This window comes from Sarcophilus harrisii, chromosome 4, assembly GCF_902635505.1.
Source record: "Sarcophilus harrisii chromosome 4, mSarHar1.11, whole genome shotgun sequence".
Classification (NCBI taxonomy): domain Eukaryota; kingdom Metazoa; phylum Chordata; class Mammalia; order Dasyuromorphia; family Dasyuridae; genus Sarcophilus; species Sarcophilus harrisii.
In genome coordinates this window covers 353,640,054-353,660,965 of record NC_045429.1, presented here as the reverse complement: position 1 = coordinate 353,660,965, position 20,912 = coordinate 353,640,054, and the positions used below count along the sequence as shown (strand labels likewise).

The window sequence follows — 20,912 nt, the reverse complement described above, 5'->3', positions numbered from 1 at the left end:
CCTGGAGAGACTTACATGGACTGATGCTAAGTGAAGTGAAGTAGAATCATTTTGCAAAAGCAAAATTATATGATGATCAATTCTAATGGATGCGACTCTTTTCAACATGGAGGTGATTCAAGCCAGTTCCAATGGACTTGTGATGGAGAGAGCCATCTGCACCAAGAGAGAGACTGTGGGGACTGAGTGTGGATTACAATATAGTATTTTTAACTTTTTTATTGTTGTTTGCTTGTATTTTGTTTTTCTTTCTGATCTGATTTTTCTTGTGCAGCATGATAATTGTGGAAATTTGTATAGAAGAATTGCACATGTTTAACATATTGGATTTCTTGCCATCTAGGGAAGGGGTGGAAGGAGAAAAAGGAAAAAAATTTGGGACACAAAATTTTGCAATGGTGAATGTTGAAAATTACTTAAGCATATGTTTTGAAAATAAAGCTTTAATTAAGGGGGAAGGGGACAATTGTATTTCTTTTCCATAACAAGATCAAGACTTAGAAATGTATACCAAATTTCCTCTTAATGTGGCTCTATTCTGATCTAACTTTTTTATACTGTCCTTATATTTTCAACCTGCATCCCCGAGGGCCCACATGGGGCTCCTTAAATTTACTACTCACTCTAGATCCTTTCCATTTCATTTTCCTTAATAGTTAATCTGCTCCTTCCCCAACATCCACTCCCTCTTTCCCCCCACAGCCCTAAGTATCACAGAACAATTCTTGGTGGAGAATTCTTCCCACTCAGAGGAGAGTCATCTTATATACTATAAACCCCTACTCTAGGGAAAGGAATAAGTGGAAATAAATTCCCAAAGCCAAAAGTTTGTTGGGGTTTTTTCTCTTTTAATTCTGGAAGTGAAAATTCTCTTGGGAGACAGGACCCTGCTGCTGTGCCCAATGTGGAATAATCCCTCCAAAGCCCAAGGTCAGGGAACATGAAATATGGAAGATTAACAGGAAGAAAGGGAAAGAAAGGAAACCTGAAGCCACAGGGGAGGGCCTGCTCCCAGACCCCAGGAAAGAATCAGTAAGTACTGCTTCCAATTTTGGCCTCCTTCCCAAGGAGGAAAGGACATAAAGAGGATGATCAATGAGTGAAGGGTAACATTTTAAGAAGGAAAATCGACCCAAACCACCCTACCACCCATCACCCAATTTTCATCTGTGAATCACATCTGCATATGAAACAATTTGAGATTACAAAAATAATATTTTTAGTCCTGGGAGCAGGAGATTGAGTCCAGGGGTCAAAAATTTACACATACAATGAAGAATTAGGAGCCAGGCAGTAGGGGTCCATCCCCCAGGCTCGGCTCTGAACCAGATGCTATGTCACCTGTTCCGTTGGCATTATCTGGATGTCTCCAATCTGCAAACAGTACAGTGGAGTGGGCAAGACTTAAACTCTCTCCCCTGTCTTCCACAACACCAAAAAAAGTCCATCTCCAGAGTTAAAGCAAATTACTGAGAATCACCATCCCCTCCAATCCCCATCCCCACCCCTCTAAGCCTCCAATTTAATTTAGGGTTTTCTGTAAGTAGTTAATTTAACAATCCCTCCCCCCAATCCAGACAGAAATCAGTGTAGATATTACATAAATGTTTTTCCCACTTGCATTAGCTTTTCCATTCTTTTACTATGAAATTATAGACAGTGATTCTTTTGAAGTTCCTAAAGAATGGTCAGTTCTAGACTCACCTGGACATGTGGTGGGGTGCTGAGGACAAAGATGACAGCTTCAGCTACATCCTCAGGTTTGAGACACTGAGAACATCAGAAGAAATGAGAGACCATTTCTACTCCTCTTCTCCACCCCAATCCCCTTCCCCCATACACCTGTCCTCCTCTTCTTGACTTCAACCCTTACTCTACTGTTTATAGGACTTGGCAATTCTAGTAAATGATGCTTTTGGCTTCTGGAATTTGGGGGCTTAGGAGATTAATGACTTGAAAACTGGATTGAAGCAGAATTTTTTAGATCTGAAAGGTACCTCAGACACCATCTAGTCCAACCCTCCTTATTTTAGAGATGAGGAAATTGAGGTCCAACAAGGCAAATCAGAAAAAGAGCTGGGACTGGATGGAAGCCAGGTGGCCCCACTCCCTATGCAAAGCTCTCTCCATTGTACCATGAGACCTAATCCTTTCCCCTCTGGCTCAGTGTTCAGCCCTTCAGATCCCACCTTCATGTGCTCGTAGGTCTCAGCCGCTTTCCCAGGATCGTTGTCATGAAGTTTGAAGGCGAATCCTGTCTCTACCACCCCGGGGGAGATGCACTGGAGGGGCAGAGGATGGCTGCTCAGGGGATAAACCTCCATTTCACTCCTCCTCCCCTTCCCGTTCCCTATCCCATGTGAGGGAAAGAAAATCCGCAAAAGAGAACAAGCCATGAGGAAGAGGTCATGGTGAGGGGACAGGAGCCCAAGAGATGCAGAAAGACCGCAGAAATGATCATTCACTGTCCAGCACCCCCTGCACCCCCTACAAGGAACATCAAATAGCAAACTACTCTCATGATCACATCGGCTGCATTCCATCCAAGCAGCTTTCTTGATGTGACCCTGCCCCCAGGGGGCCTCCCTTCTGGGTCATTTTGTCTGGAAAGACAAGGCCTGGATCAGGGCCATGAAAATAGCAGACAGGAAGAAACCCAGAACTTCTATCTCCTTCTGCCCACCACAACTGAATGCACTGGGCATTGAGCCAGGAGAACTGGACTCCCACTAAAGTGGAGGTTCATCAGCCTCAAATCCCCCCTTGGGACAAGCGTTCCCTCACTGTGGCTCGGATGTGGGTATTGGCCTCTCGAAGCTCCTGCCGCAGTCCCTCGGTCAGTGCCGTAATGGCAAACTTGGTGGCACTGTAGAAATGCACATCAGACTGGGCTATCACCCGGTGACCCGACATGCTGTAAAGGAAGGGTGAGATCAGGGATTGGGGGGAGAGGCCTTTCTATCTCATCACTGTCCCCTTCAATGCCCTTCCTCTGACTGCTTCTCCTCAGTTACTCTGCCATCTTCTTACTCCAAGACACTGACTCATACCTTAGCTTCTCTGCCCTCTCCTGATCCTCTGAATCTACTCACAACTCCCTCCCCTCTCTTTGAACTACACCTGAAATGTTCTTCCCCATCTATAGTCATTCATAGGATCACAAAATTTAAAGATTCAGCCCAGGGATTCTTGTTTTTTTAAGTCGCAAATGAAGTAGTTTGTATTTTTTCTTTGAGACTTTGGGATTTTTTCTCCCACATTTTAAAAGTATTTTATTTTTCCAAATACATGCAAAAATAGTTTTCAATATTCACTTTTGCAAAGCCTTGTGTTCCAATTTTTTTCCCTTTTCTCTCCCTCCTATATTTGTTATGCTTCAAAAGAAAAATCAGATCAAAAGGGGGAAAAAAATCCAAGCAAACAAATAACCAAAAAAAGGTGAAAATATTATGTTTTGATCCACATTCAGTCTCCATAGTTCTTTCTCTGGATGCAATTGGCATTTTGCATTACTAATCCATTGGAATTGCCTTGAATCACTTCATTGTTGAAAAGATCCTTGTCCACAACAGTTAATCATCACATAATCTTATTATTACTGTGTACAATTTTGTTCCCTTGGTTCTGCTCATTTCACTTAGCACCAGTCTCTCTGGGCCTTTCTGAAATCATTCTGCTGATTGTTTCTTACAGAATGATAACATTCCATTACATCCCATAATTTATTCAACTATTCCCCAACTGATGGACATCCACTCAGTTTTCAGTTCCTTGCCACTATAAAAAGGAGTGCCACAAACATTTTTGCACATGTGGGTCCTTTTCCCTCTTTTATGATTTCTTTGGGATATAGGTCCAGTAAAGATATTGCTGGATCAAAGGGTATGCACATTTTTATAGCCCTTTGGACATAGTTCCAAATTGCTTTCTTGAATGGTAGGATCATTTGACAACTCCACCAACAATGCATTAGTGGCCTGGTTTTCCCACATCCCCTCCAACATTTATCATTATTGTTTTCTATCACTTTAGCCAATCTGAGAGGTTTGAAGGGATACCTCAGAGTTGTCTTAATTTGTCTTAAACTCTAATCAACAGTGATTTAGAGCATTTTTTCATATGACTAGAAATGGCTTTAATTTCTTCATCTGAAAATTATCTGTTCATATCTTTTGACCATTCATTAATTGGGGAATGGTTTGTATTCTTATAAATTTGAGTCAATTATACATTTTAGAAATGAGCCCTTATGGAATATTACTGTTCTGTAAGAAATGACCAACAGGATGATTTCAGAAAGGCCTGGAGAGACTTACACGAACTGATGCTGAGTGAAATGAGCAGGACCAGGAGATCATTATATACTTCAACAACAATACTAGATGATGACCAGTTCTGATGGATCAGGCCATCCTCAGCAACGAGATCAACCAAATCATTTCTAATGGAGCAGTAATGAACTGAACCAGCTATACCCAGAAAAAGAACTCTGGGAGATGACTAAAAACCATTACATTGAATTCCCAATCCCTATATTTATGCACACCTGCATTTTTGATTTCCTTCACAAGCTAATTGTACAATAATTCAGAGTCTGATTCTTTTTGTACAGCAAAATAATGTTTTGGTCATGTATACTTATTGTGTATCTAAGTTATATTTTAATATATTTAACATCTACTGGTCATCCTGCCATCTGGGGGAGAGAGTGGGGGGTAAGAGGTGAAAAATTGGAACAAGAGGTTTGGCAATTGTTAATGCTGTAAAGTTACCCATGTATATATCCTGTAAATAAAAGGCTATTAAATAAAAAAAAAAAAAAAAAAAAGAAATGAGGCCTTTATCAGAAACACTGGTTGTAAAAAAGTTTTCCCAGCTTTCTGCTTCTCTTCTAATCTTAGCTGCATTAGTTTTGTTTATGTGAAAACTTTTTAATTTTAAGTAATCAAAATTATCCATTTTAAATTCATAATGTTCTCTAGTTCTTCTTTGGCCATAAATTTCTTCCTGCTCCATAGGTCTGACAGGTAGAGTATTCCTTGTTCTCCTAATTTGCTTATAGTATCACTCTTTATATCTAAATCATGAACCCATTTCAATCTTATCTTTGTACAAGGTATTAGATGTTGATCAATGCCTAGTTTCTGACATATTATTTTCTAGTTTCCCTAGCAATTTTTGTCAAATAGGGAGTTCTTATTCCAAAAGTTGAGGGTTTGAGGCTTATTAAACTCCAGATTACTGTAATCATTGACTGTTGTTTCTTGTGAACCTAATCTATTCCACTGATCTAGTACTCTATTTCTTAGCCAGTACCAAATGGTTTTGATGACTGCCACTTCATAATACAGTTTTACATCTGCTGTAGCTAGACCACTTTCCTTTGCATTTTTTTTCCATTAGTTCCCTGGAAATTTTTGACTTTTTGTTCTTCCAGATGAATATTGTTATTATTTTTTCTAGCTCTATAAAGTAATTTCTTGGCAATTTAATTGGTATGACACTGAACAAGTAGATTAATTTAGGTCAAATCAGCTTGGCCTTCCCAAGAGCACTTTATATTCTTCCAATTGTTTAGATCTAACTTTATTTTTTTGAAAAATGTTATGTAATTCATATGTGTTCATATAATTCCTGACTTTGTCTTGGTAGGTAGATTCCCAAATATTTTATATTATCTACAGTTTTTTAAATGGGATTTTTCTTTTTTTCTCTTGCTGCTGAACTTTGTAGTAACACATAGAAGTACCGATGATTTATATGGGTTTATTTTATATCCTGCAATTTTTATTAATTTTGTTAATTGTTTCTAGTAGTTTTTAGTTGATTCTCTAAATATAACATCATATCATCTGCAGAGAATGCTAGTTTTATTTTGTCATTACCTATTCTAAGTCCTTCAATTTCTTTTTCTTCTCTTATTGCTAAAGCTAACATTTCTAGTACAATATTGAATAATAGTGGTGATAATGGGCAACCTTGTTTCACCTCTAGTCTTATTGCAGCCCAGGGATTCATATCCTGGTTTGTGTCATAAACCCTTTCTTTGAATGTTTTTAAATAATTGAAGGAAATATTAAACTTCAGCTTGAAGCTAGTGAAAATAAAAACGTAATTGTTTTTCCCTATCGAAATTAAAAAACTCTCTTCTATCCATGGGCCTCTTGGGGAACTCAAAGTCATGAACCCTTTCATTTTGAAGATGAGGAAATTGAGGCCCAAGGTGGGTGACTAAGTGACCTAACCTCGGAGCTACACAGTTAACAGAACTGGGATCTGAACTCACATCCTCTGAATCCAACCATGACCACCATGCTGCCTCTCAATTCTTCCTATCATTTAAGCAGCTCCCAAGTATCTATCCTCTCAAAGAAGCCTTTCCAGACTTCAACTAGCCCAGGCACTCCCCTCAAATCCTTCTAGGAGCTTATCCAGGTCATATCAGTGACACAAATAGCGCTGTTTTATTTTGGAACTATGCCCAAAAGGCTATAAAATTGCATACCCTTCTAATTCAGCTCTGCCACTCCTGAGGCTGTATGCCAAAGAAATCATAAAAGAGAGGAAAGAACCCACGTGTGCAAAAATGTTTGTATCAGCCCTTTTTGTAGTGGCAAACTAGAAACTAAGGGGATACCTATCAGTTGAAGAATGACTGAGTAAGTTGTGATATACAAATGTAGTGGAATATTCCACTATAAAAATGGTAGAATTCTATAAAAATGATGAGCAGACTGATTTCAGAAAAGTCTGGAAAGAGTTACATGAACTAATGCTAAATGAAGTGAACAGAACCAGGAAAACATTTACATGGTAACAAGATTGTGTAATCAACTATGACAGACTTAGTTCTTTTCAGCAATACAATGATCTGAAACAATTCCAATAGACTAGGGATGAAAAATGCCATCTGCATCCAGAGAGAGAAAACTATGGAAATGAAATGTATATCAAAGTATAGTACTTTTGTTTGTTTGTTTGTATGCTTTTTCTTTCTTGTGATTCTTTCCTTTTTATTCTGATTTTTCTTTCACAATATTTAAAATGATTGTGCATGCAAAACCTATATCAGATTGCTTACTGTCTTGTGGAGGAGGGAGAAAATTTTGGAACTCAAAATCTTACAAAAAATGAATATTGAAAACTATCTTAGAAGGGAAACAGAAAAGGAAAAAATATTTACATACAAGAATTCTGATAAAGGCCTCATTTCTAAAATATATAGAGAATTGACTCAAATTTATAAGAATACAAGCTATTCTCCAACTGATAAATGGTCAAAAGATATGAACAGACAACTTTCAGATGAAGAAATTAAAACCATTTCTAGTCATGTAAAAAAATGCTCTAAATCACTATTGATCAGACAAATGCAAATTAAGACATCCCTGAGGGACCACTAGATTAGCTAGATGACAGGAAAAGATAATGATAAATATTATAGGGGATGTAAGAAACTGGAACATTAACACATTGTTGAAGTTGTGAAATGATCCAATCCTTGTGGAGAACAATTTGGAACTATGCCCAAAGGGCTATCAAACCTTTGATCCAGCAGTGTCTCTACTGGGTCCGTACCCAAAGAGATCATAAAAAAAGGAAGAGGACCCATGTGTGCAAAAATGTTTGTAGCAGCCCTTTTTGTAGTATCAGGGAACTAGAAACTGAGTGGATGTCCATCAGTTATGTTATGGTATATATGAAGATGATGGAATATTATTATTCTATAAGAAATGATCAGCAGGATGATTTCAGATAAACTGAAGCTAAGTGAAGTGAGTAGAACCAAAATACACAGCAGCAAGAAGATTATGTGATGATCAATTCTGATGAAGGTGGCTCTTTTCAACAATGAGGTGATTCAGACCAATTCCAACAGATAGAAAAATCAAGATAAAAAGGAAAAAAATCACAAGAAAGAAAAAAAAGAGATATCTGCATCCAGAGAGAGGACTGTTGGGATTGAATGTGAATCACAACATAGTTTTTTCACCTTTTTTGTTGTTATTGTTGTTTTGTTTGCTTTTTTTTTTCTCATTTTTTCCCCTTTTTCATCTGATTTTTCTTGTGCAGCATGATAAATGTGGAAATATGTAAAGAAGAAATATACCTGTTTAACACATATTGTATTACTTGCTGTCTAGCAAAGTAAAAGGGAGGTAGAAAATTTTGGAACACAAGGTTTTGCAAGGGTGAATGTTGAAAACTACCTTTGCATGTGTTTTGAAAATAAAAAGCATTTGCTTAAAAAAAAAAAAAGAAAGAAAGAAAGAAAGAAAGAAAGAAAATTCATTTTCCCTGGTTGAAACATTGCTTGATACTGATACTCAGCAAGTCATTAAATAAAACTATTTTCATGTTGAAAAAGAAAAAGAAAACTGCCTTCACATATAATTAGAATAATAAAATACTATTGAAAATTTTTTTTTAAAATGCTGATTTCTTCTCAGACAATTTTGGTCTAATCTAATAATCTAACACTGCCAAACAATGACACTGAACCATCCCAGCATCATTCCCCTATCCCCTATTCACCTGTTGATGTTGATAATGTGTCCATCATCCACGCTCCTCTCCTTCATGGATTGATATGCTTCCCGGGTACAGATACTGACAGCCAACACATTCACCTGCAGGCAAAGATCAGAAATGGAGAACTCAGAAGTCCAACCAGGAATATTTTGGGCTTGGACCAGTCTAAACTAAAACTGAATGAGTCTCAGAATGCTGAGGAGGGAAGGACTAGAAGACTGGGATGACTATGTGTATTCTCAGTAATTTTTTTTTTCTTCCCAAGACTGTTTAAAGCTATTGGAGATGGGAGATAGGGGAAAGGAGGAGTTACTTTTTCTTGCATTTTTCTTTAAATTCAGATGTGGCATTTTAACCTGGCCATGCCAGACCCCAATTTCTTTCTTTTTTTTTTTTTTTTAATATTTAATAGCCTTTAATTTACAGGATATATACATGGGTAACTTTACAGCATTAACAATTGCCAAACCTCTTGTTCCAATTTTTCACCTCTTCCCCCCCCACCCCCTCCCCTAAATGGCAGGATGACCAGTAGATGTTAAATATATTAAAATATAACTTAGATACACAATAAGTATACATGACCAAAACATTATTTTGCTGTACAAAAAGAATCAGACTCTGAATTTATTGTACAATTAGCTTGTGAAGGAAATCAAAGATGCAGGTGTGCATAAATATAGGGACTGGGAATTCAATGTAATGGTTTTTAGTCATCTCCCAGAGTTCTTTTTCTGCAGACCCCAATTTCTAATCTCTATCCATGGTGCCTCACAGCCTTTTCTCTCTCATCCCTCAATTATATGTATTTAAAAATTTTTTAAAGCTAACAAGCAAGCAAACTGGGTCATAACTTGCAAATGAAGACCTGAAATATTTGTATCACATTCTGTCCTAACCCCTTCTCAAGCTGCTATTCATCTCCAGAAAAAGGAAGGTCAGTATTCCACCATCAAGGGCATCTGCTTGAATCCTACCCTAGGATGGAGGAGCAAGACAATTCCAAATGTAACAAAAGATCACCTCCTCTTTCTCTGTCTCCATTTTTTCTCCCTCATTCTGAAGGTGAGTCTACAGTTAGTTACTTGTGATGAAGAGGACAACAAGAACCATCCTAGTGCCCAAGTCTTGGAGACCAGGGAACAAAGAGCCTCCCTGCCATGGGGACCATACCCAGGGACCTCTATGAACAGCCCATCTTAACTCCCAGCCTCTCTGTCACAGCCTCCATACTGGGACATCGCCCATATTCCTTGCTCTTAGAATTTCTGGTGGTACTAGCCCTGTCCTTTCTTTCTAAGCAGTGTTCCTGGCATCAAAAGGAGGAACTCATGATAAACAGCCTAAAAATATCTGCCCCCAACTTTCCATACCTCTCTCTGATGATCATTTTCCTCAAAGAGATTCCTGGAGTATGGAACCTATCCACATAAGACTCCCACCCATGTCCTGACAGTCTCATCATCCTTTTGGCTCCAGCTCCAGCCTATCTACATGCTATCCCACCAACCTAAGCTCCTGGCCTTACTAGGAATTAAACTAGCTGGGGGGAAACCCCAAAAGGTCCAAGGAATTACCTTCTGGGCCTCAACAACCCCACACCAACTCCACTCCCCACCCCTGACTTTAGTTGTCCTAGCAAAATGGGACACTCCCAAAGAAAAAGGTAAGTGAGGAACTGGCCATGCTGTGGCCCTACCAGGCTCGCTGCCCATGGAGGGAGACAAGCCTTTCACCAGTTCTTCACATCTCTCCTCTCAGGAGGAGAGGCAACTGGTTAGGAGATTAGATATTTCTCCTTATCAGGTGTGATCCCTAAAGCCTCAGGAACAGAACACCCATAGTGTGAACCTGCTTCAGCTCCCAGTGACGTGGGGACATGAGACACATGTGTCAACAGGGAGGGAAGTGCAATACTTTGCCCTTCTGAGTCTTCCTAGCCCCGTCCTCTGGACTGGGCAAACATGAACATAAAATAAACCAGAAAGTAAATCCCAGATCTAAGAGGAGAATGAATAAGCAGGGAAAACAGTTTCTAAGGGGAAAAAAATTTTTAATTACAGTAATAATATCTATCTCAGAAAGAGGTGGTGACAGTGAAGACAGGATGCCATTAGAAAAGGGGAAAGGTTGGGTGGAAGAGGAATCACGAGACAATAGGAATTGCCCAGAATCGAACAGGGCTGGTCAGAGAAAGTTAAATCTAGCAGATCTGCCACTTAGCTCCTAGGACTGTGCTCTTTCCACCACAGCAAAGTCATGTTCCTTATCAACAGGCATGGAATAAAGGCTTGGGGGGAGGGGGCAGCTACCTCATTGTATACGGCACAATCTTTTAAAGGACTTTCACATCTATTACCTTATTTGATCTTCATAACCACACTGTGAGTTAAGAAAAATGGTGCCCCTCTAGCAAAGAGCCTTGGAAAAAGCAAGCAATTACCAAGTGTTGGATGAGATAAATTATTTTAAAGAAGAGAAAGCAAGTACTCATAGAGGACACGAGCTAAGATCACATAGGCAGCTACTGGCAGCAGCTGGCAAACAGGACAGAGGTCTCTTAATTCCTAGGCTGCTACTTTTTCTGCTAGGCAGTGTTCGAAGTATCTAAAGACATAGATGGCCTAACTCCAGCGTCAAAAAGGAAGCAGTAAGACTAAATATGATAGTTAAATGGAATGAGGGAATGAGAAAGATTATTCACTCTCCTTCTGTAGAGAAACATAGGACTTGGATCAGGGCCTCATTTAGTAACTCCCGGGCCTGGGTCTTCTACTCCAAGTCAACTGTTCCCAGCATATCCCACCCTCCGAGCAGTCTTCCCCCCACCCCTTACAAAAGCTACAGCTCTTACATTCAGCATATCTTTCCAACCACTGGTGTGGCCACTGAGCAGGGGCTCAGGCCGGGCCAGGCCAGCATTGTTGATGCAGATGTCCACACCTTTGTATTGCGCGCGCACAGCCGAGAACATGGACAGAATGTCTTCCTCGTGGGACAGGTCACATTTGTAGGGAACCAGAGTCCCTGGGTAGCCAGCACTCTCGCATTCAGCGGCCAGTTTCTGGGGATAGAGACAAGAAATCTAGTCACGGGACTAACAGATCTGAATTGTCAAGCTCTCTCCTAGTCAAATCACAGCCCCAGCCCCCGAGACAAAAGACTACTTTTCAACGATAACCATCAGCTCCAAGGACAGATGGCCCACTGCCTGGGTAGTGGAGAGAGACACTCCTGGTGCCAGGCCTCAGCTCTCCAAACTGTAGAATGGGGAGAGGATCTATCCAACCTCCAATTGGACGGAGGAAAGCTGTAGGGTAGAAACTGTAGGGAAGGATGGCAAGTATACCCAAGAAAATAATGTCTTATCTCTAACTCGAGACTCTCTTCCTCTGCCTAGCAACTCACCCTAATCTTTCTGCCACTCTAGCCAAGAAAATCACCCATCCAGTAAAGCCAGAGCTTCTAATCCCTACAGGTTTGAAGCTACTCTTCCAATCTCCAAGAATGATTCCAGAGCTGCCAAAAGAAGCCTCCCACCGACCTACCAGCCCCAGCCCTACCGTCCCCATCCCTCGAGGATTATGTCCACAAAGTTGGCTCTAGATTTCTCAAAGATTTTTAAATCAGTCAGGAGAGGCCATCCCAGTTCTCCCCTCCAGTCACCTAGTGTCATGTCATTCAATAACTAGTACTAATTTCCCTAGATGTATTCTCCCTCTTCTCTCCCCCTTCAAGCTTTGTCCTTGAGATCCTAAGACAGGTAAGCTGGTGACATGAACACATCTCTCCTTGTGAGGGTCCCCCAGGGAGGATACAGTATCCACTGCACAGCTAGAGAAGCTTCAGAACAGTCAGGAACCTCAAAACAGAGACACTAGGGAAAGACTCCGAGAAGGCAGAGAGGAGACAAAGACAGCCTTCAGCACCTGTGACACTGCACAGAAACTGTCCATGAGGTGCACTAGCAGAAGGAAAACAATCTGGTAATGGGGGTGGGTAGTGCCCATCCACTCTGGGCACCTGGGCCCCATGAAAGACATATGGGTGCTGGCTCCAATCCAGCTCAGCCATCTGCCAGGACCTGAGAGCTCCCCTCCTTTCCTACCAGTAAAAGAACCTGTAAACACACAATTCCTTTGGCCCAGAGGCAGCTTCCATCTCCTAATGTGACCAGGCACAGGAGTCCCTTGCCAGAAACCTGGTAGTCCTATAGAGAAAGCAGAAACCAGCTTAAAAAAAAAAGGCTGAAGAAAGTGAATTGCAATGGAGACTCTGTCCCTCTCTCCATGCCCATCCTTGTTCCCAAATCAAATTCAAATACACAAGCCATCCCTCCTTCTCTGGAAGCATAATGGGCAATTCCCACCTCAGTACCCCAGGCTTAGCCCTGGAAGGGAAAAAAAGGAATGAGTGAGATCAAAATCTCCTAAGGAAGAGTCTGAATGAAGGGGCCATAGAAATTCAATTCTCCTTATCCACACCTTCCCATCACTCACTCTAGTTTTCTGTAACTCTCTGAAAATGCAAATAATTTCATTTGCCTCTACTTAGAGGTATTATAGAGAGGATAAAACAGATTATACATCCTAGAGTTTAAGCAATTAGACTTCTTGGAACTCAATGACTGACTTCCCTTCTTTGGTCCTGAAAGGTTTGATTATTTTTGATGTCAAGGGGCAAGGGATAGAAAACTGGCTACGGAGTAGTGAGATCCAGCTGCCTAGGGTCCAGCCTGGCCCTTTAGAGACCAGGCTACACTGTCCAGTCACAAGACTGGGACTGAGCCCTGAGCTGCCATGAGCTGGCTGGCCTGGAGGAGGAGGGCAAGGCAAAGGACAGGTGGAGCCAGATGACCTTGAGGATATCAGAGAAGCTATAAAATGAATCAAAGCTATAAAATGGTCAGAGAAGTCTAAGACTAAGGACTTTGCCCAGTAATCTTTCTTACAGACCTTCACCCACATCAGATCTCTACCCTTCCCTGATAGGAACTTTGAACAGAAGGTGAATGATAAAGCCAAGCACCAGCCCACAGAGCAGGAAAGAAATAAGACTGTGAGCTACCATAGAAACTGTCTCTGTTCCTCTACCCTGGTTGCTCCATTCAGCTCTGATTTCTGAGGACTTAATATCCATAACCACCCAGCTGTGTTAGGAGGGGGGGAACAACCTAGGAGTTTCATTACAATGTCACATATGGGCCAGTGTAAATGACAAACATATTCCTAACATCTTGGCTCCATAAAGATAAATAAGCTTTTGTGTAGTCCATCCAAGCTGGGATAGGGAAGTAGATATTAATTATCAGGAATCCTTCCTGTGCTAAAAGTAAAGAAGACAACCCCCAGACCTGTTCTTAATCCTCTTATTCCTAGGTCTCCCAACCCAAAATCATAATGGTTATTAATTACTGTAATTGATTTAAGGCCCTGAAAAGCACAAATATACTCCATAGAGAAGAGGTTCAAGGAGTGGGGAAGGAGAATGTTTCTCAAACTGGCTGCCTAAGTCCATCTGGCCTAAGTCTGGAACAACACAAGTAATGAAGTGAACACTCCTTCCCCCACCAAATATATGATAGCTTCTTTTTTTTCTCTCTTTTCTTGACTTCCCAGTTGACTAATGTTCTCTTACTCTTTTCCTTCTCCCTTAGTTCTAAATCCAAAGAAGGCAAGATATCTGGGTGAAACGCTAGAGGTCAAGGATCCTATCGGTGTGGTCGTCCTAGAGGTAGGATCAAGAAGATACCTGGAGGAAGTGCCAGGTTTAGGAATGATAATGCTTTTGGGTTATGGAAGTTCCGAGTCTCTGATAGCCACGCAGGGGAATTTCCAACCAACTTCATTAGGTCTCATTATTCTGCTTCCTGTAGGACTGGAGTTCTTTCCATTTTTGTGTCCTAGTCCCCTGTGGCAGTCTGGTGAGGCTTATAGACTACTCAGAATCATCCTTTGGGTACCTCAGCCTTAAAAATTACAAGTCACTCCAGCTCTCCCACTTGTCAGAGCTCTCCTTCCCTCAAATTCTTGCAACGACGGCACCCAAACGTTTTATCGCAGCCCTGTCCTTTTCCAAACCCACCACCTCAAATCCTTGGCAATAGCGCTCCCTCCACGAAGCCTCCCTGTCCCAGCCCCCCCGAAATCAGAATTCCCAATCCCTCATCACTGAAAAGCTCACAGAAACCCCTGCACCTCAACCCCCACTAGGAGAGGCCGACAATACACATTTCCAGTAACAATTAAAAAGGCACTAACTAACTGCCCGTGTATCATGACCTTTATTAAATTGCCTGCTTTCTCAATGAGGAAAAAAGGGAGGGGAGCTTAGGGGAGGGACGCAGGAGGAAATCTGGAACTCGGAAGAAAAAAAACTAAGCAGATTAAACATTGCTTTTACATGCAATAAAAAAGTAAACGTTTTAAAACACCCTTACAGAAATACACACACACACACACACAAAACTCATAAACCCTCCATGTTTTGTCCCCACCCACGCCCAGCGATCCACAATCGGCGCCTCCGGATAATTCCTGAACCCGAAGCTCCCCACTATTACAACCCAGCGCACAGATTTATTTCCACTGCCTCAGCGCCCCCGGCACAAAACCCTTCATGGTCACAGCCCCTCCCACAGGGGAGGTAATTCCCAGCAATCCTAGCTTCTGCCTCTTGGCTCCGCAAACATCCTCAACCAGCGAGACCCTAACACCTTAAGCCCCGGCTAGCTGGGCTCCTCCAGCATGTTCGCGAAACCTCGAGTCCCCCAAGAGCCCCCAGATCTCATCGATCACAAGCCCCGCCACACGCTCGGGGCGCCCCCAGCTCTCTCAGCTCCGGGCCCCGGCGCGCAGTACCTCGATGTTGCTCACGGTGCGGGCGCATCCCACCACCTTCAGGCCGTGCTGCACCAGCGCCCGGGCCACGGCCGCTCCGATGCCGCAGGAGGCGCCGGTGACCAGCGCCAGGCGGCCCCGCCAGCGCTCCATGCTGGGGGCGCTGGATGCCCTCCGGGGGCATCCGGACACGCCGACCGCGGGCCCCAGCAACAGCTCCGCGCTCTCCGGCGGACCGAGGGAATCCATCTCCCCCGGGGCTGGCCACCGAGTCCACCTCCCAGCTGAACTCACAGACCCTCACTCAGCCGGCGGGCCTGGCCGCGGCACCTGCGGCTCCGCCCCGGCTCCGCCTGCCCCGGCCGCGCCCCGCGCCTCCCACCGTCTCCCCGCCCGGCCCGGCCAGAAACCCCCGCCGCCAGCGCCAGGTGGGCGGGGCCGTAGTCTCATCCCCGCCCTCTCCCGCCAGAAACCCCGCCCCCAGCGCGAGGTAGGCGGAGCCGTAGTCTCATCCCCGCCCTCTCCCGCCAGAAGCCCCGCCCCCAGCTCAAGGGAGGGGGTGTCGTCATCTTCTGCCTCGCCTTGGGAACAGCCTGCGCAGTTCCGAACCAGGGTGACTCGTCCTCAGCTCACCTGTCCCGGAACCGGCTGCTACACACGCAGTGCCCTCACGCCGCCTCCAACGGCCCTGGGGCGTGGGCGCGGGCGTGCAGCCCAGGGGGCGCAAAGGTCGTGCCTGAACCCAGGGGACCCAAGGTCGTGCCTCTCCCCTGATCTGGAGAGGAGGACGAGGTCTTATCTGGAACACTCAAATGTCCCTCTGAGGTCAACTAGTCCAATACCTTCACCTTGCCCGGGGGGAGGGGGGAGGGGGCTGGGCCCAGATGGGACTGACTTGCCCAAGGTCACACAGGTCACACAGGTCACCCTCTTGCGACATTCAGTAGGTGCATGACCATGGCGGAACTGGAATTTGAACTCAGACTCCCTGTTCCAACTTCAGCGCACCCCGGTGATTTAATAAGCAAGCGTATTCCTCAGATATTCATTTATGAAGCTGCTAAATGTTGCAGCGGATAGAGAAATGGACCTGACCGCAAAAACACCAAATCCTGCCTCAAACCCCAGCATGACCGCGCAGGTCACTTAAGCATTGCTTTTCTCAATCTCCTGCAAAATAAGGATAGTAATAGCACCTACTTATTCCCACACCTGTGAGAATCCAATGGAATGACTGCAACTCGTTTTGCAAACCCCAGAGTGCCAGCTATTATCAGTGACATGTATAATCAACATTCAATGTGAAAATATTCGAGTTGGAATTTGAACTCCAATCCTGGGACTCCAAATTCAGGACAGTTGCTGCTCTTTCTGCTGTGGAAGAAGAGAGGTGTTCTACAGGATATTCTTTCCACTTTGCTCTGTCAGAAGGACGCGTACAAGCTGAAAGTTCTGTCCTAGGGATCTTCCCAGGTCAGGGTCCAGAGAGAGAAAAAAAAAAAAAAAAAGGTTTATGGCACACTCCAAAGCCATGTTGGGGCCTGAGGCTAGGACAAGTGATCCTCCCATTTGTTTCTTGAAGGCTTTTAGAGAGAATTAGCTTCTGGTTCTAGAGCTTCAGGAAGATGGGAGAAGGGATCTTGGACTGGAAGAGGGGATTCTAATGGTTAAGAGGTGAGGAAAGTAAAGAAAAAAAAACTGCTGGACTTGAAATCTGGAGACAAATGGGTTTAGCTCTCTGTCTCTGACTTCCTGTTAGTCATTTCTGTTTCCATCGGTAAAATGGAACTACTTATGGAATAAGTAGTAGAATAATTATTACTAAAATGGAATCCCTACTTCATGGGCAGTGCTTAAAGTTTTGTGTCTTTTTTTAAATCTGTAAGTCCTTTTAAAAGTGTCAGCTATTTTTTTTTTTGAGGATGGAAGAGGGAATAATGAGAAAAATTAGTGAAGGGGAAAGGAAGCCCTATATTCAAATATCAGCTCTGATCCCTATGATCTGTGTGAGCTAGGCAAGTCACAACCCCTCCGATTTTCATTTTCTACCTAAAATGAGATTTGGACTGGATAATTTCTAGGGTCCTGAGAGAGCTCTCTATCTGTGAATAGGAGAGTCCAACTCTTTCTTCTATTTTTCTGTATGATTTTCTGTTAAGGCCTCTGACTTCATCCCAGGAAAAATTAGTCAATGGCTACAGGAAAGTAGAAACATCCTAACCTCCACCCTATTGGTTGACTTTAAGAAAATCTCCTTTCCATTTGGCTCTGCCAAGGAGGGTGGAATAAGCAAAGAATCAAGGCCATAACTGAAATCACCCTGGCAAATTGGTTTTAAGACCAGGAACCTTTCTCCGAAAATGATGAATCCTACTCTGGACATGGAAGTAGATAGTTTTCAATTGTTTTACACATAAAACTGGGGAAATGTGCCACAAGGAAGACTAAGAGGCAAAACTAAGTCTTTGGATTCCTAAACTTGTGCTTCATCTGTCTATTCACCTCATTCCTTGCCTTCTCTTATTTTCAAAACTCCCCTCAACCTTCTCCCTTCCCCCACCTCACCCCCCCCCCAAAAAAAAAAAACAAAAACTCTTTACAATCAAAAGAGAGAAAAGGGTCAGCATGGTACTCAATTTGCATTCCAATTCCCAGAAGCTGAAGATGATATTCCATCAAAGGGATGCTTGATAAGTTAGATTAGTGAATGACTGGTTGGTTATTCACTCAACAAACATTCAAAGTGAACCTACTGAAAGATTCAAGGAGGGGAAAGTGCAGTGTATTGTGCTAAACATAGGGAGTGATGCAACCTTTGGAATGTAGATGTCAATAAAGTATGGAATAGAGATAAAACATAGTATGCTACATGCATTAGAGAGTTGCAAAATAGAGCTGTCATGTCTAAAGTCAGAATCAGGGAAGGCTTTGTGGAAAATTGGTATTTGAGTTGAGCTTTATAGGATAATTGGGAATACTAAAGGCAAAGAGGGGGAATGAATAAAGAAAGGAATTCATTCCCATTGAAAGGGAAAGAATGAGTGGATGAAGAATAAACATCAAGAATTTCCTCAGTGCTAAGCTTTGGGCTAAATATGGGGTGTATAAACACAAAAGTAAAGACAGTACTCAAATGTAAAGTGCTTTACATTTCCATAGAAGAAACATGAAGGGGAATGGTGGCCAGGGATGGGGCAGTTTGGTTCTGAATGTTGCTAAATGGTGATATAATGTGATTTTGGGGTCCCCTGATCTTGGGGCTTCTGTTCTAATGAGTCCTTGGTCTTCCAGCTTTGGAATCTACCTCAGAAAACCGAGCATACCCAATCTATCTGAAGACCACTCTTAATTCATCTGGAGATTACTTCCTAATCTCAGATCATAGAATTAACATATCTATGATATCTGTATAAGTGCAGCTTCAATCTCTTTACTGGATTCTCTTAGAATTCAGTCCAATGGCGTCACATTGCTTTTAATAAACTTTGCCCCTTGAAATTCTTTTGAGACACCTCACAACACTGATCTGGGACTTTGAGGACCCCCCCCCCCTCTTCTCAACATATAGGGACCATAGGGTAGTAATACCAATAACAGGGTAAAGACTCAGCTCAAATGCCACCTCCCAGAATTGTTTCCAGGATAAAATGAAATCTTTGGAAAGGGCTTTGCAAATGTCCTAAGTGCTAATTATTATCTTCCATTTATTATCTATTTTGTATTTACCATAATTATTTATATGTCTCCACTATGAAAATGTGGGACCACGTTCTTGACTTTCTTCATATATTCAATGATTATCATAATTCTCGATAATAGGAGGCGTTTTAAGAAATGCTTGTTGACTGATTCATGGTTCAAGATCCCAAGAACTAGAGAGGGTGGGAAGGAGTGTGTCAGATAGCAGTGGTACATGCTGGTGAGGAGATGGCAAAATCGATGACCTGAGAAAAAGGAATGAAATAAAGCATTCCTGAAATGGTGCTCCCAAAGAGGGCAATAATCCAAAGAATGTAGCCTCAAGGGGAGAAGTTCTTCCCAGTGGAGAAGATCCACCACGGATCCTGGTGTGGACAGATGGCCTGATTCAGGGAAGGGAGGCAAGGGAATGTGGTCTAAGCCAAACCTGGACAATTCTCTCTACAACTTTAAGAAGAGGTCATCTCATTTTCCTTTGCAGGCTTTTAAGGAGAAGGAACTAAGGACTTTCAGAGGCACTCTGTTACATTCTTTTAGAAATGTTTTTCCTTATAGTCCTTCTTATTACATTTCTCTGAATTCTGTTCTCTGTAGCTAAGCAGAATAAGTGTAATTTGTCTTTCAATAAAAATCTCTCTTTCTTTCAAATATTAGAAGTCAGAAATCAAGTTTCTTCCCTCTCCCAACCAGATCTTACCTTCCCATGGTCTCAAAACCCATCACAATCAAACAAGCATTTAATGAGCATCTTATATCTCCAAGCCCTGGGTTTCTGGGTGGGCTTACAAAGACAAAAACAAACCAATCCCAGCTCTCAATGAGTTTACATTCTATCTGGGGAAACAACACAAACACATGTTAATAAATTAGATCATATATGTCTATACATAAAAACACACATACACAGTAAATACAAAGTCATTTCTGGGAGGAGATCTCATGTTACTAAGGCATACGCAAAGAGAAAGAATATTTAAGCTCTGTACAATGCTTTGTATAGAGATAACACATACCATATTGGGTATGAAGAAGTGAAAAGTCAAGTTTGGTAGAAATGTGGTATGTATTGAGAGGATTATGTCATATCTAGAAAGGTAAGCTAGAAACAGACTATAAAGAGCTTTAAATGACAAATAGAGTAGTATTGTATCTCATAGGCAATGGGGAACTACTAAATGTTTGAGCAGAGGAATGACATAAGATATATTTTCTTATTACTATATTGGCATCTGTGTAGAAAATGGATTGAAGAGGGAATAGACTACAAAGAGTGAACCTATAAATCACAAAATTTCAGAGTTGGAAGATAACCCAGTGGTCATCTAATCAAACCCATACATAAAAGGAATCCTTAATTACACCCCGCAAATGGTCATCCAAACTCTATTTGAAACCTCTAAGAAAGAACATCAAATTTAGAGTACCTAATTTATATACATGGTTAACTATCACTATTGTTATTACTCCTGCTTCTGCTATTTGGTGGCAAACTGAGTCTAAGTTCTTCTATCGTGATATTATTTGACATATTTGAAGACAGTTATCACATCTTCCCTAAACCTTCCTTTCCCGAGGCTAAACATTTCAGTCCCTTCAATATTCTGGGTGCTCTCCTCTAAACAAATTCTATCTTATCAATGTCCTTCTAAAACCATTGCCCCCAAAACTAATGATAACATATAGGTGAGAGATCTGAACAAGGCAGAATACAGTAAAACTATTACCTCTTTATTCCTGAAAGTTATGCCTCTCTTTTTTTATTATTATTATAACTTTTTATTTACAAAACATATTCATAGGTAATTTTTTAACATTGACTCTTACAAAACCTTCTGTTTCAAC

The 20,912-nt window shown here is 42.0% G+C and overlaps 1 protein-coding gene across 2 annotated transcripts; it reads right to left on the bottom strand.

Annotated features, from left to right (window-relative positions):
• Nucleotides 1-827: 827 nt before the first annotated feature.
• DHRS11 (dehydrogenase/reductase 11) lies at nt 828-15,743 on the bottom strand. 2 transcript variants are annotated; one of them, XM_023502196.2, is made up of 7 exons: nt 15,393-15,743; nt 11,387-11,596; nt 8,536-8,630; nt 2,785-2,914; nt 2,190-2,282; nt 1,705-1,723; nt 828-1,374 (listed from the first exon to the last, which is right to left on the bottom strand). In XM_023502196.2, the coding sequence occupies exons 1-7, from the start codon at nt 15,618-15,620 to the stop codon at nt 1,280-1,282; spliced, it is 870 nt and encodes a 289-aa protein (XP_023357964.1). In that variant the 5' UTR covers nt 15,621-15,743; the 3' UTR covers nt 828-1,279. The 2 variants fall into 2 exon arrangements, with proteins under 2 accessions (XP_023357964.1, XP_003768050.2); XM_003768002.4 differs by having other exon boundaries at nt 1,196-1,374; nt 1,705-1,770.
• Nucleotides 15,744-20,912: the final 5,169 nt, after the last annotated feature.

Bases quoted from the DNA above. Each gene is read 5' to 3' on its own strand.
- DHRS11 (XM_023502196.2), bottom strand. From the start codon at position 15,620: ATGGATTCCCTCGGTCCGCCGGAGAGCGCGGAGCTGTTGCTGGGGCCC. The intron at 11,597-15,392 runs GTACTGCGCGCC...CTCTATCCCCAG, and splicing joins GCACCGTGAGCAACATCGAG to AAACTGGCCGCTGAATGCGA. The intron at 2,283-2,784 runs GTGAGGGAACGC...CTGCCCCTCCAG, and splicing joins ATACCCACATCCGAGCCACA to TGCATCTCCCCCGGGGTGGT.